The 14,578-nt window shown below is 53.6% G+C and overlaps 1 protein-coding gene across 3 annotated transcripts in view; it reads right to left on the bottom strand.

Annotated features, from left to right (window-relative positions):
* Positions 1-14,578, bottom strand: part of ATF6 (activating transcription factor 6) — a 157,689-nt gene that overhangs the window by 10,056 nt on the left and 133,055 nt on the right. For all 3 annotated transcript variants that reach the window (XM_054712282.1, XM_054712281.1, XM_008153159.3), the window contains exon 16: positions 11,704-11,788. In XM_054712282.1, coding sequence (XP_054568257.1) covers positions 11,704-11,788 — 85 coding nt within the window. The remainder of the gene's footprint in view (positions 1-11,703; positions 11,789-14,578) is intronic.

A 14,578-nucleotide genomic window follows, 5' to 3' on the forward strand; every position in this document is an offset into this window, starting at 1 on the left:
CCAGGCTAAACAGCTGATCACAGAGCCCACGGGGACCCCACGTCCTTCACCATCGTGGGCACGAGGGAAGCATCTCTCCGGGACAAGCCTCTGAGGCAAAGGCAACAAGACGGACAAACTGTAAGCAGAGAGCTGGACGGCCCTCCACAAACAGGGCCAGCTGAGGGTCAGGGGTCCGGGCAGGTGCTTGCCCTCTGTGGTGTGCGGGGCCTGCTTAGGAGAGAGGAACAGGCCGGCCCTGGCGGGTGTGGCTCAGTGAGCTGGACGTTGTCTGGTGCAGAGTTCCACTCCTGGTCAGGGCACATGCCCGGGATGGGTGTGAGCCCTGGGGGGGTCAGGTGGAGGGGTGCACAAGGAAGCAGACGATTAATGTCTCTTTCTCTCATATAGGTCTCTCTCTCTCCCTCCCCCTTCCTCTCTCTTTAAAAAATCAATAAAAATAATAAACAGAGAGAGAACACCTCCCTCCAGGCCAGGTCACTGTGGACCACACCCGAGGGCGGGGAGGGCCCCAGGCGGCCTGTCTGAAGGGAGTCGTCCTGCTGCCAACAGGTTCATCTTCCTCCACCCCCAGCTCTCAGCTCCGCGAGGCCGTGGCCTCTGCGCCTGAGACGGTGCAGGTGCAGAACCAGGGCCGCCTCTGCTTGTGAGAGAATGGTGTGCAGGACGGAGCCAGGCAGGAGCCGGGGAAGAGGTTTCCAGAAAGACGAAGCCCAGCAGCACGAGCAGTCAGGGGAGGAGGGCCGGGCCCTGCAGGGAAGGACGGTGGGGAGGAGGAAGGGGCAGCTGGGCGCGTCCGTGGGCTGTGGAGGCAGAGCTGGGACATGGGCGCTCTCGCAGGCATGACTCGGGAGCTCTGAGAGGAGCCAACCAGCCTGTTGAACAAAGGCATCATGAACGTTCCCTGAGAACTACTGATTTTGTTAAGTTAGTACCCAAGTTTATAGTATGACTTAAGAGGAAGGAAATATTCTTCGCATGTTGAACATGCTTAAATCAAAGTCATGTGTACTTTGCCCCAAGTTTTCCATTACAATTAATGAAGGAAAGGTGAAGTAGCACATACCCATTTCTATTGTCTCAGAACTTGAATCCACCTCTTGATAAAACTGGTCAATGAACAGTGACTATTCAGTGATGAGGCTTTCAGATATGCATGCACACGCATGAACATATATTTTAGGTTGGAGAGAACTGCCTACCAGGCACATTTTCTGAAAACACGACTCTGGGTGCCATGTGACGGGACATGGGTTCCCTGAGTGTGACAGGCAGCGCTGAGAGCACCCCGGGGCCTCCACCTGGCCTCACACTCGGAGTTCCTTCCTGTTGAGTGTGGCTGTATCGAATGGTTTCCTTCTAAAGAGCAGACTATGATTAAAGTGACGGAGAGCGACTGTGAGATGAGGTGACAAAGACACGGGCTTCCCTCTCAGACACTCTGGTTTGCTCATTCCCAGCAGGAAAATGCAGGCCTCAGCCCAACAGCTCCCTAGGCATCGGGTCCCGGACAACCCCCGAGTGGACCTGGGCGTGCCCTCCGGGCGGGGCCTGCACCTGAGACCCAGCCCAGCTCAGAGCACAACCAGCACCTCATGTGGGACCTTGAGCCAGAGGCCCAGCGAGGCTCTACCTGGTTCTGAGCCACTGACACTATCAGACACTAAAGGCTGTGCTAAGCCACGAAGATTGGGGTGATTTGCTACAGCTCTGTAACTAATCCACTGAGCTGCCAGCACGTTTTAATGAGCAGTGGGTCAGCTGACTTAACAGTGGCCTATCCAAAAGAATTTAAAGTGTCTGATGTATACATTCAATCATGTTGTCATAAGCAAGTTTACCTTTATAATATTTCTTAAAGTGTGACTAATACTTCAATTGGTTATGTCTTAGACTCTAGCCCTACTTTCAAAGAATTTCAGATTACTTCACAACTTGAGGCATTGAGAAAATTTAGCAGGAAGTTCCAGAAACTGAAATTTCACCTGAGGTAAGAATAAGACTTGCTCAGGAGAGAGAAAAGACAAACCAAAGAGAGTGAAAATATCTGCAAATCATAAACCTGATAGGAACTTGTATCCACAGCATCTAAAGAACTCCTACAACCCAATCATACGACAACAGGCCCGGTTTTAAATGGGCAAAGGAGCTGAGACTTTCTCCAAAGATGGAGGAAGAGCCGGGCGCCTGGGAGATGCCAGCATCCCAAGCCCAAGGTAAAACGCAAACCAGGACCAGCGTGGACGCAGCACCTCCGCCCCTGGACGGCTGTGGTCAGGGCAGACAGTGGTCAGTCAGAGCTGCTCGACGTGGAGAGCAAGCGACCTTCGACACACTGCTGGGAAGGCACAGGTACAGCTTGCATTTATTGGACTGATTCCCGGTTTTTATTTCAAACGCACAATTTGCTACCTTCCCATCGATGAATCAACTGAATCGAAACAGGGAAAAGGCTGACAGTGAACACAGAATGTCTCCAAAAGTCTCTACTTCATAACAAATGTGAAGAATCTCGTATTCCATACTGAGATAAACTTTAGAGAGACATAACATTCAAATTCATTATCACAAATGCAACTTAATCCGCAAATGTTAAATAAGGTTTGTTTGGCTTAAAATCTTCGTGAGAAATAGCTTATTGCAGCAGGACCTTAAACGGCTCCCATAAGAACAGATGCCAAGAACAGCAATGACGAACCCCACTGGCATTTCCCCTCCGCAGCCCGCGCTCCCGCACCGCGTGGGAAAGTGCGCCGTGTAACTCTCTCTCACTGCGCGGGCGTGGGCGGCAGCTCTCTGGGTTCATGGGAGTTCACGGTCATCAGAGACCAAGCTCATCATTTATCTTCTTTCCGAAACACACAGTTTAAAGACAAGCTGCCAGCCCGCATGTGCAAGTCAGAGCGTTAGAGCCATGCCCACCCCTCCTGCGAGCGTCGCTCTGAGCGGTGTGAGCCCCAGTCCGGGCGCACCGTGCTGCCCCGCCCAGCTGCCACGAGCCACAGACTCTCCCTCGGAAACGTCCTTGGACCCTGCCCCTTCCTCTCCATTCCCGCCTGCAATGACCTCACCCGCTGCTGCCACGTCTCCCAGCTCACGCCTGCAGCTGCCAGGCTCTGGTCTTCCTCCCGGCTCATCTTCCCTCCCAACTTCCTTCTATTGCAGGCCTCCGCCAGATCAACAGTCTGTTAACAGAGCTGCCACGGTGTGATTTTGTTTAATAGGTTAAAATCACTCCCTGAGCTCATTTAATGACCTAAGCCACCCAGCTGCACCCAGCACGCCTGGTCTTGTTCCTCTCCCCGGTCTCCGCCCAGACCCCATGCTGGGTCCCAGCTCAGGGCTCATGATGTGTGGCAAGCAGCAGCTGCTCATCCACCCGCCTGCACCATCATTTCCATCCTAAGAGGACTCCGTGCTTTTTGCACATCGCAATGTGCCCAGTTAAGTAAAACGGTACATTCCTGAGCCTCCCTTGAAGACGAGCATAAGCAGTTTACGTCCAATGAGACATAAGCAGAAGTCTGCTAGAAATTTCTGAAAAAGGTTACTTTCCTGACAAACGCCACGCCTTCCCCCCTTTTCTGTCTAAAATACAGATACGAGGCTTGAGCTGCAGCGGCACTTTGGCACCAGCCGGGAACGGCCGCCACCGGGCAGCAGCCTGGGTCCTGGCGGGCACCCTTAAGTCGTTGCGTCAAAGCGGCACAGGGCTGGTTCACTGCGCAGACGCCTCAACAGGCGGGGAACAAATCCAGGGCGCGTACACCAATAAAGAGCCAGGTTTCCGTCACTTGTAGCTGAACGCAATCCTTACGCAAATACCTTCTCCTCTCCCCTCCTGACACTCTCAGGTTTCCTTTACAATCCACGTTCACCTCCCAGGACACCAACTGATGTCATTACCAAGATTCTATCATCTATCACATTCTTCTAATTTCCTTTGTTGTTAATCCTCACCTGAGCATATTTTCATTGGCTTTTAGAGAGAATGGAAGGAAGGGAGACAGAGAGAAAAATCTGTAATAATAAAAGGGTAATATGCAAATGGACCGAAGTACCCAACAGCAGAATGACCATCTGGATGACCTTCCAGATGACCACGCTATGACACACACTGGCGCCAGGCCAGCCAAGGCGGGTGTGATACGATTCGTTGGGGGGCCCCGCCATCACCCCATGATCGCCCCGCAGAGGGAGGTCCAGGCCACCCTCAGCAGGGCGATCGATGGGGGCCTCCGTGATCAATCGCCCCAAAGAGGGAGGCCCAGGCCAGACAAGTGATCGCACCCCACGCCTGTCGCCCACAGAGGGAGGCAACCAGTGGTGGGGGCGGGAGGGGATGGGCAGTGCCACACAGACGGCAGGCAGTGGCAGTGGCAGTGGCGGGGCCAGCTGCCGGCAGCCGGGGGAAGGAATGCCCTGATAGGCCCCGATTGCCAGCCAGGCCTAGGCTGAGGGACACCGCCCGCCCGCCCCCACCCCCGTGCACGCATTTCGTGCACCAGGCCTCTAGTATAGATATATATGAGAGAGACACAAATTGGCTATCTCCTGCATGTGCCCGACTGGGCCAGGGATCGAACCTGCAACTGAGGTATGCGCCCTTCAATCCACAGGCAGTGCTCTGTCCCCGGGGCAAAGCTGGCTAGGCCTGTTCTCCCAATGTTGGGTCCTGTACCATAAGCGTCGGGTTTGTAACTACCAGGACCTACCTGATCTCCCTTTTAAAAGCCAAGCAGCGTGTTGTTGGCTTTTCTGGGGTAGAACTAAACCATCACTGAGGGCCCAGGCCCCTTGGTAATTCAGCCTCCATGGGGCTGAGCCACAGGATCTGAGGACTAAGCCAAGTTTCACCCAAATTCTACAGACAACCACAGTCAGACTCTGCCCCTTAGCGACTCTCTTCTCCCGGAAAACTGCCGACGCCACTCAGGCCTGCGTGCCCCGTCAGCAGGTGTGGGTGCTGCGCCGTGTGCGCAGTTACACAGCTAACAGAGCGGGCGTCTTGGAGAGAAAACTTTTTTCTCACATGTGTACTGGCCTTTCTCCTTCCAGTGGGAAGGTCAGTGTGGGAGTCTTCTGCTGCTTTTGGCCGAGAGTCTGAACTCACCACTATCCCATCTGCAATGGCCAACTAACACATGGTTTCGGGAGAAGATTCCATTCACTCGGTGTGGATGCAATTCCACATTGAAATGGGATGCACGTCAATGAAGCCACAGCGTTGTGAATACGTTCAAGGAAGCAGCGGACCGGCAGGCCTTTAGGAGAAAGGGGCTTGTAAGAGCAAAGGCACACGTCAGGCACAAGCCTCCGTCCCCAGCGGGGCGCTCCGCTCTCTGCGGCCGCAGCCCGGCCAGCCGCTCCCACCAAACAGGCGCTCCGTTGCTCGGAAGTTCTCCTCCGGCTTCTTCACAGGGAAGTGACTTGGAGATTAAAGGTAACTGCTGTGTGGCCTCGAAGTCATTTGTTCACCCGCCTTAGTAACGACAGGGTGGACCCCACTACAGCTCACTGTGTTCACTCCTGGGGCCACCCTGCTGCACGTACACGCGTGGGAAGGGCAGCTGCTGTCGGTGCTCCCTCCCTGATGGAGGGCTCCACACAGGAGCTGCCATTTAACACCTCCTCGGGCTCTGTTGTGCTGCATTATTGATCAAGACGGAAAGGAAATGAGCAGTTCAGATTCCATCAGACAAAGACAGACCTCCTTGCAGCTCACTAACCTGTTCTCAATCCTCTGTGACACAAAGGAATGAAATAGTACAGAGAACGCCGAAGGAAGAACCGTCTATGACAAAACTAGCCCGGAGAGCAGTGGTGTGACTGGCGTTTCCTCATGGCATTAGCTTCACAACCATGTCCTACTCTCTCCAGCTACCTCTCTGTAGACATCTTTCCACTCAAAGCCAGACACTGACCTGGGAATCCAATTTACTTTGCTAATTGTAAGTCCCTCTCCCCAAATAGCCTCTCCAGGGTCCCACACACACCAGCTGCTCAATAAAACCTGACTTCACACCCTCCACCACCCTCTCCAAACTCCACAGGCTCCTGTGTCAGAGGGGAGCACACCCACAACTTGCTTTTCTTTCCAAGTCACGTGGAACTTTTAACTCAAAAATGGCAGAAAAGATACTGTAGTCACCTGTGCCCAGTGCTCCCGCAGACTGCGCTGTCATCGGTGCTGCCCAAACTCTCTGGGCCTATAACCTGTCCTCTCCAGATGGTAAATGACATAATTTCCATGCTAAAACGTCAAGTTCATATGCCTAATAAGCAGAGGCCTGCCTCTGGGTCTCGGAGGGTCTGCAGTCAGCTTTTACATGGGTTCTCCTTTAAGAGCAATTGCCGGAAAGGACATCAACCATTTCAGTTCGCTCTTTACTGTGAATTTCCAACCCCAGCAATGCGGTGAGAGAAAGGCAGCCCAGCACACGGTCCATGAATTCACATTCGCAAAGACGAGACAGACCTGAGCTTGCCAACTATTTTAATCACATAAAGAATTAAAACAGCAAAGTATTCAAGTGACACAAAGTAATGACCGAGTGAGGTTTACCCTCCTCCTATCCGTCCACAACACTGCCCGTCGGAGCCAAGCCCCGGATGCCGAGGACCCGGCGCACAAGACCCGCCTTACGCGCTGCAATATCCGCACATCTGTCTTTAACGACATAATTGATGGGAACTATTTCACACGTGTGGTAGCCCTGGCTCCGGCTACATGTGTTGTGTAAATGGCACCGGTCACTCTGAGCTTCGATGTCTCACCTGTGACGCGGAGACACAGGGCTGACAGACATCAGCGTGGCATCCCGGAGCCACGTGCCTTGGAGAGAAGACATCACACACGCCTGGAGGGCACAAGGACATCTGTGCAGCAAGGCAACGGTCACGCCACGATGCGGGTGGTGGCATCGCAACTGCTCCCGTTTGTCAGAACTCCTCCACTGTCACCCAGAGCAGCCTGGGGCTTCCCTGCACGAGCCGGCACCTCGCCGGGTTCTCAAGCACAGGTCTGTCACCAGGACCGGGGCCGTCAGGGGCGTGACAGCGGAGGCAACGCAGGACCTGCCTGGATCCTGAACCCGCCCCAAAGCCGTGCGCGTCTGAGGGCAGATGTGAAACGGGATGACGACCGCACAGGAAGCTGAGCTGGGTCAAGGCCGCTCTTTCAAGGGCGGCCACGTTGCTGTGCGTACGGAGGAGAATGTCCCTTTTCTAGGAGACACATGTTCATGTGATCAGGGGGTCGTGTCAGAATGTCTGTAATTTACTCTCAAATGGTTAAAACGCACATGAGTGTTGAGAGATGAGCAGGTAAAGACGAAGCAAATGTGGAGAAATGTTCACCAGGGTGAGGCCCAGGCGGAGGGCCTGCAGATATTCCCTCTTCTCGTCTTCCCACTGGTCTATCGATTTGACATTTTCAAAAATGAAAACTGGAGGACCGGAAAGAAGAAGAAATCATCGACCGTGTCAGCCTGTTGAGGGGTCAGGTGAAGGGCACACAGACATGACCTCTGGCTTCGGCAAGAAATTAGCCAGCAGCGACCCCTGTGCAAGAGCCTTTCGGGGGAATGCAGGGTAAGCGCAGAGCGGAGCGGGCTGGGCAGGAGGCAGCAGAGGGGGCGATGCAAGCGGCTCCTGAGGCTCCGCTGTGCTGTGCGGAGGAGAAAGGCCAGCGCCAGTGCCCCCCACAGAGCTGAGCGACTGCTGACGGTCCCACAGGGGCCAGGACGCTGGGCCCACAGGAAGAGTCTCCTCAGAGGATGGCGGTGATGACAACAGCCTTTAACCTGGAGACAGCTGGCCCTGCCCGACGCTTTGTCACCCACTGAACTCGCACAGCAGCTCTGAGGCAGGGGTCCTCATGCCTCCTCTGCAGACAGGAAGCTGGCCAGGGGCTGCGGTGTGGACAGGGCGGGGGGCGTGAGGGGAGAAGGAGGGGATTCACGGGCAGGACTGGGTGCTCCTGGGATTCGTGGTCACAGACCAGAATGACCCCAGCAGTTCCGGCCGCGGAAAGGACGGCTGGTTCCGCTACGGTGAGATCTTTACAGACAGGCGGGACCTGGAGAAAAGGAGCCGGCGGGTGGGGGGCAGGAGGGACATGGAGTCTAGCTGGTAAGGAGGCGGGCATGAAGGCCACTGAGGGTGCGATGGACACAGACAAGGTGGAAGGGTCAGAGGACAGAGGTCACGAGGTCAGGAGTAGCTGGAGGGGTGACAGGGAAAGAGAAGGAGCAGTCTGAGTGGAGATGGCGAAGGCCCTGGGGAGGGAGGCCGCTGATGCAGCGTGAAAGGCGAGTCCTCCATGTGGCGCAGAGCTGCCCAGGCCATGGGGTGAGCAGGGCGGGCAGAGCACAGCAACCAGGAAGGCCCAGGGTAGGCCACACGGAAGGCATGAGGGGCCGTGGGGGCGGGGGCTAACCGGAGGCTGCAGTGGGCAGAACGCTGCCCTCCCTCCATGGCTCAGGGGACCTCAGTGGAAGAAAGTCAGGCTCTAAGGTGAGAAGCAGCCTCGGCTAGAGTGAGAGGGACATGGGGTGTGCACGCAACCAGTACCGTATTTTCCAGCGGATAAGACGACTTTTTAAGCCAGGGAAATCTCAAAAGTCGGGGGTCTTATACGCCGGAAGATACGGTATTTGGGTTTTAAGCAATCTGATATACATTGTCAGAGATTTTTCTAACCTAGTAATTCCTGAATGTGAATCCTGATGTTCCTAATCATTTACTACATCCTAAAACACAAAAACATTTACACAGCAATCCAACCCAGGTTAAAAGGAAATGATCCTCCAACTGTTATCCTTTCAAACCCACAAAAGGCTCATTTTGAAAACGAGTCCCCTGGCCAGACACCCAGCATCGGGCTTTCCGGGCGCACAGCCGCAGGAAGCGTGCTGGCGCGGGCCTCGCTCGCACAGGGCCCAGCCAGAAGCACGGGGCCCACGCGCTGCCCGGTGGCGGTGAGGACGCCAGCCTTCCTGAGCACAGCCTGGCCGCACGGGGAGCCGGGCACCTCTGGGTGAGAGAGGGCACCTCTTCCCTGCGCTCTGGGGAGCGACACGCCGTGAACAGAGGAGACGCTCAGAGCTGCGCCTTTGCTGAAGGAAGACGGGCCCCCGAGGTCGTTCTCCATGTCTGTGCAAGAGCGAGCAGATGGTGTGATTCCTTATTTTACATCTATCAAGGTGGCCCTCACATGTCTAGTGAGCTGTCTGTATGCAGCTCACTGGAAACTCACAGCCCTCTCTAGTCTTACATGTACAGTGGACGTCTAAGACATGACCCGAGACTAAATTTCATTGCACTTTATCGAGAACCCCTGATGTGTTGTGTAGTTGTATTTGATGGTTTAACCAGGACCATCAAGAAGAGAGGCCTGGTCAGCCCAGGGCTCTCATTCTCGCCCTCCTCAGCCCAGGGGCCTCCTGCCCTGGCCACCGAGCCCAGGCCTCCGGCAGTGCTGTCCACCCGCTGTCCTTGGAGCCCAGCACAACGTGTCAGAGAAGCAGGGGTCAGCGACGCACTCTCTCCCTCACAACACCCCTGGCACCGGGAGGAAGGCAGTCCTCCTCCATGAGGAATCCAGCGTGAAGTAATCTCTCCTTCACACGATTTCTCTAGGGCTTTTTATATTCCTATGGGACTTTTGTTTTGGAGTAGAGATGTCTGTCTTATTTTTCCTTCTCGAGTACAATAAGCAAGTACACTCTGCCTTAACATCTTGGATAGTCCTAAAGTGTTTCAGGGTAACACGTTTTGTTTAATACCCAGCCCTAGAGAACAAAATGCAATATAATGCTATCAACACCAAATTCATCAGTGTCACAGGCTAACTGCACACAGGCTTCCAAGGTTTGGTGCGCAGTCATGCCACCATTCCCAGAACGCGGGGCACTGCTCTGAGGCCCCAACCCCACTTGCAAGCCCCACTCACGGTCTCTTACTCGGCACGCACACCAGAGAAGCCCGGCAACAAGCTTACAGCAGTCAAGACGCTGACTTCTCCAAGTTGACAAATAGGAGAGAATGAATCTTTCTTTTTAAAACACAGTAATTTAAAAAGTAACTTCAAATCTTTTCATTTTTAAAAGGAGTATAAAATTTTAAAAATAGTATTTTGTGAAAATAGTGGGAAATGTTTCAAAATTAAGGCATGGATATACACTGAGAGGCCAGATTATTATGATCTCTGAACACATATTTGGCCACTCAGTGTATATCCTATATAATAAAAGGCTAATATGCAAATTGTCCCCTCGACCAGGAGTTCGACCAGCAAGCAGGCTGGCCAACTGTCCATGTCCCCTCCCCTTGGCCAGGCTGGCAAGACCCCACCCATGCATGAATTCAAGCACCGGGCCTCTAATCCTCTAATATATATAGACTAGAGGCCCGTGCACGAATTTCGTGCACGGGGGGGGGGGGGGGGGGGGCAGGGGATGTGTTCCTCAGCCCAGCCTGCACCCTCTCCAATCTGGGACATCCCTCTCACAATCCAGGACTGCTGGCCCCCAACTGCTCGCCTGCCTGCCTTCCTGATTGCCCCTAACCGCTTCTGCCTGCCAGCCTGATCACCCCCTAACCACCCCCCTACCAGCCTGATTGATGCCTAACTGCTCCCCTGCCAGCCTGTTTGCCCATAACTACCCTCCCCTGCAGGCCTGGGCACCCCTAACTGCCCTCCCCTGCAGGCCTTGTCCCCCCCAACTGCCCTTCCCTGCAAGCCTGGTCACCCCCAACTTCCCTCTGCCGGCCTGGTCACCCCTAACTGCCCTCCCCTGCAGGCTTGATCACCCCCAACTGCCCTCCCTTGCAGGCTTGATCACCCCCAACTGCCCTCCCTTGCAGGCTTGATCACCCCCTACTGCCCTCCCCTGCTGGCCATCTTGTGGAGGCCATCTTGTCTCCACATGGGGGCAGCCATCTTTGACCACATGGGGGCAGCCATCTTGTGTGTTGGAGTGGTCAATTTGCATATTACTCTTTTATTAGATAGGATAGAGGCCTGGTGCACGGGTGGGGGCCAGCTGTTTTGCCCTGAAGGGTGTCCCGGATCAGGGTGGGGGTTCCCTTGGGGTGTGGGGCGCCCTGGGCGAGGGACCTGTGGTGGTTTGCAGGCCACCCACACCCCCTGGCAACCCAAACGGAGGCCCTGGTATCTGGGATTTATTTATCTTCTATAATTGAAACTTTGTAGTCTTCAGCAGAGCCAAGCCTCCTGCTTGTTCCGTGGCCACAGCCACTTTTGTTGGGATTTATTTATCTTCTATAACTGAAACTTTGTAGCCTTGAGTGGAGGCCTTGGCCAGCCAGGGTGTGTAGAAAGCTTGGCTTCCTCCATCGCTGGGGAAACCCAAGCCTCCTGTTTGCTCCGTGGTGGCAGCCATCTTGGTTGGGTTAATTTGCATGCTCGCTCCTGATTGGCTGGTGGGCGTGGCTTGTGGGTGTAGGGGAGTGGTGGCTAATTTGCATATTACTCTTTTATTAGATAGGAGATACACACATACTCACACACACACACACACACACTGATTGGCCAGGTTATTATGCATTATGAGATCATAATAATCTGGCCACTCAGTGTATACCCAACCAACTGAACCTTTTACATTTCTTTTAATGAATTCAGAGAATCGCAGTTAAACAAAGCAATCTCATTCATAAACCAAAAGGTCACCTTACCGTTGATGTTTATTGCCGGCAATACAATGGACATCTTTGGTCTGGTGGTCTTGTTATGGGTGGTCGCTGGTAGCAGCAGGTGATCCTGAGATTAACAGAGAACAATTTGTCAAATGTAACAATTCGCTTAACTCGGGAACAGGCCACAGGCAGCGTGTCTAAAACGCCAATGTTCAGTGGGATCATAAAAAAATGGCAATTTTTAGTTGAATTTGGCCTAGAGTTATCTATCCAACAGAGTCATTTTCAAACTTTTTTTAAAGAAGAGAAACATTTCCCCCCAAAAAAACTTCTGTTCCCAAATTAACACTATACACGAGAGATGAAAGCAGGGCAGGGGCCTGGCCATGTCACTCGGCCTCCTCTGTCCCTCTAAAATGGCCACAGCTGTACACACTTTTCATAAGGTCCATATGGACTACAGATGCATAGTTCTTGCTCTTAAAAAGCATACAGTTTAGTAGGAGAGTTTAAAAAATTAAGGACACATGTCGAGCACAATTAAATGTAATCCTGCCAGCTTCTGACAATCCCCAGGTGGACTGGCAGCTGAGGGTTCTGGTTCCCAACCACACAGATATGGGAAGAGCAAGAGCAAGCCAAGAGGAGTGTGACTTCTAAAGGGGAAAAGGTATGTACCCCTGTCGGTATTCCAAGGTTGATTATGACCTACTAGAGTCCCGGTGCACAAATTCGTGCACTGGTGGGGTCCCTCGGCCTGGCCTGCGGGGATCGAGCCGAAACCAGCAGTCCAACATCCCCCAAGGGGTCCCAGATTGCAAGAGGGCGCAGGCCAGGCAGAGGGTCCCCACCGGTGCACGAATCCATGCACTGTGCCTTTAGTATGCATATAAGATCTTCGGTTAATCTCTTCCCACCCTCCAATCTTTCCCTTCCCTCTGAGATTCATCAGTCTGTTCCATGTTTCCATGCCTATGCGTTGAGGGTCTGCTCCCTGGTGGTCAGTGCGCATCATAGCTACCAGTCGAATGGTCCAACCGTCAGACGGTCACTTGGGCTTTTATATATATATATATATATATATATATTAGAGGCCCAGTGCACAAAATTCGTGCACAAGGAGGGGGTGTGTCCCTCAGCCCAGCCTGCACCCTCTCCAATCTGGGACATCCCTCTCACAATCCAGGACTGCTGGCCCCCAACTGCTCACCTGCTTGCCTTCCTGATTGCCCCTAACCGCTTCTGCCTGCCATCCTGATCACCCCCTAACCACTCCCCTGCCAGCCTGATTAATGCCTAACTGCTCCCCTGCCAGCCTGATTGCCCCTAACTTCCCTCCTCTGCCGGCCTGGTCACCCCTAATTGCCCTTCCCTGCAGGCTTGATCGCCCCCAACTGCCCTCCTTTGCAGGCCTGGTCCCTCCCAACTGCCCTCCCCTGCTGGCCATCTTGTGGCAGCCATCTTTGACCACATGGGGGCAGCCATCTTGTGTTGGAGTGACGGTCAATTTGCATATTACTCTTTTATCAGATAGGATAGAGGCCCGGTGCACGGGTGGGGGCCAGCTGGTTTGCCCTGAAGGGTGTCCCGGATCAGGGTGGGGTTCCCTTGGGGTGTGGGGTGGCCTGGGCGAGGGGTCTGTGGTGGTTTGCAGGCCGGCCACGCCCCCTGGCAACCCAAGCGGAGGCCCTGGTATCTGGGATTTATTTATCTTCTATAATTGAAACTTTGTAGTCTTCAGCAGAGCCAAGCCTCCTGCTTGTTCCGTGGCCACAGCCATTTCTGTTGGGATTTATTTATCTTCTATAATTGAAACTCTGTAGCCTTGAGTGGAGGCCAAAGCAGGCCAGGGTGTGTGGAAAGCCTGGCATCCTCCATTGCCGGGGGCAACTCAAGCCTCCTGCTCTCTCCAGCTCTGTGGCTATCACCATTTTTGTTGGGATTTATTTATCTTCTATTATTGAAACTTTGTGGCCTTGAGTGGAAGCTTGGGCTGGCCAGTGTGTGCGGAAAGCTTGGCTTCCTCCATTGCCAGGGAAACCCAATCCTCCTGTTCGCTCTGTGGCGGCAGCCATCTTGGTTGGGTTAATTTGCATACTCGCTCCTGATTGGCTGGTGGGCATGGCTTGTGGGTGTGGCAGAGTAATGGTTAATTTGCATATTGCTCTTTTATTAGATAGGCTAGATCAGTGATGGGCAACCTTTTGAGCTTGGTGTGTCAAACGTCGCCAAAAAACTGAGCATTACTCGGGTAGTGTGTCACTTTGAGGAAAAAACATTATTTCGCAAATGTTTCATCCTCAGGAGCAGCAAATGTTTCATCCTCGGCATGCATGTCACCAGAAATGGCTACGCGTGTCGGTGCTGACACGTGTGTCATAGGTTCACCATCACTGGCTAGATAGAGGGATGACTTGGATATTAACTACTGTTTTCAATAACTCCCTTTTCCTAGCAAAAGCAGGAATTGGAGAGAAACCAAGATGGCAGCATAAACACCTAAACTGCAGCCTCGCACAACAATTTCAAAAATACAACTAAAAAACAAAACGGACATCATCCAGAACCACAGGAAAGCTGACTGACTGAAAATTCTACAACTAGAAGGAAAGAGAAAACCACAAGGAAAATCAGAGGAGCTGTAAAAGCCTGAGGTACGGAGACACGGGCGCGCGCGAGCGGAGAGGACGGAGCCGGAGAGGACGGGGCAGCTGAGTGCCTGGCTGGCGTTCTCTAGCGGGAAGTAGATAAAAGCTCCGGACTGCGCTGAACCCCAGTTCCAACTGCACTGAACCCCAGTTCTGACTGCACTGAACCCCAGTTCCGGGCGAGACCCTGGGGACCCAGGCTCATACTCGGGGAATCTGGGCTATAAGGCGGAAACTCAGGGGAGTGGCGAAAGGCAGAGCTCTGG

Source organism: Eptesicus fuscus, chromosome 22, assembly GCF_027574615.1.
Source record: "Eptesicus fuscus isolate TK198812 chromosome 22, DD_ASM_mEF_20220401, whole genome shotgun sequence".
Lineage (NCBI taxonomy): Eukaryota > Metazoa > Chordata > Mammalia > Chiroptera > Vespertilionidae > Eptesicus > Eptesicus fuscus.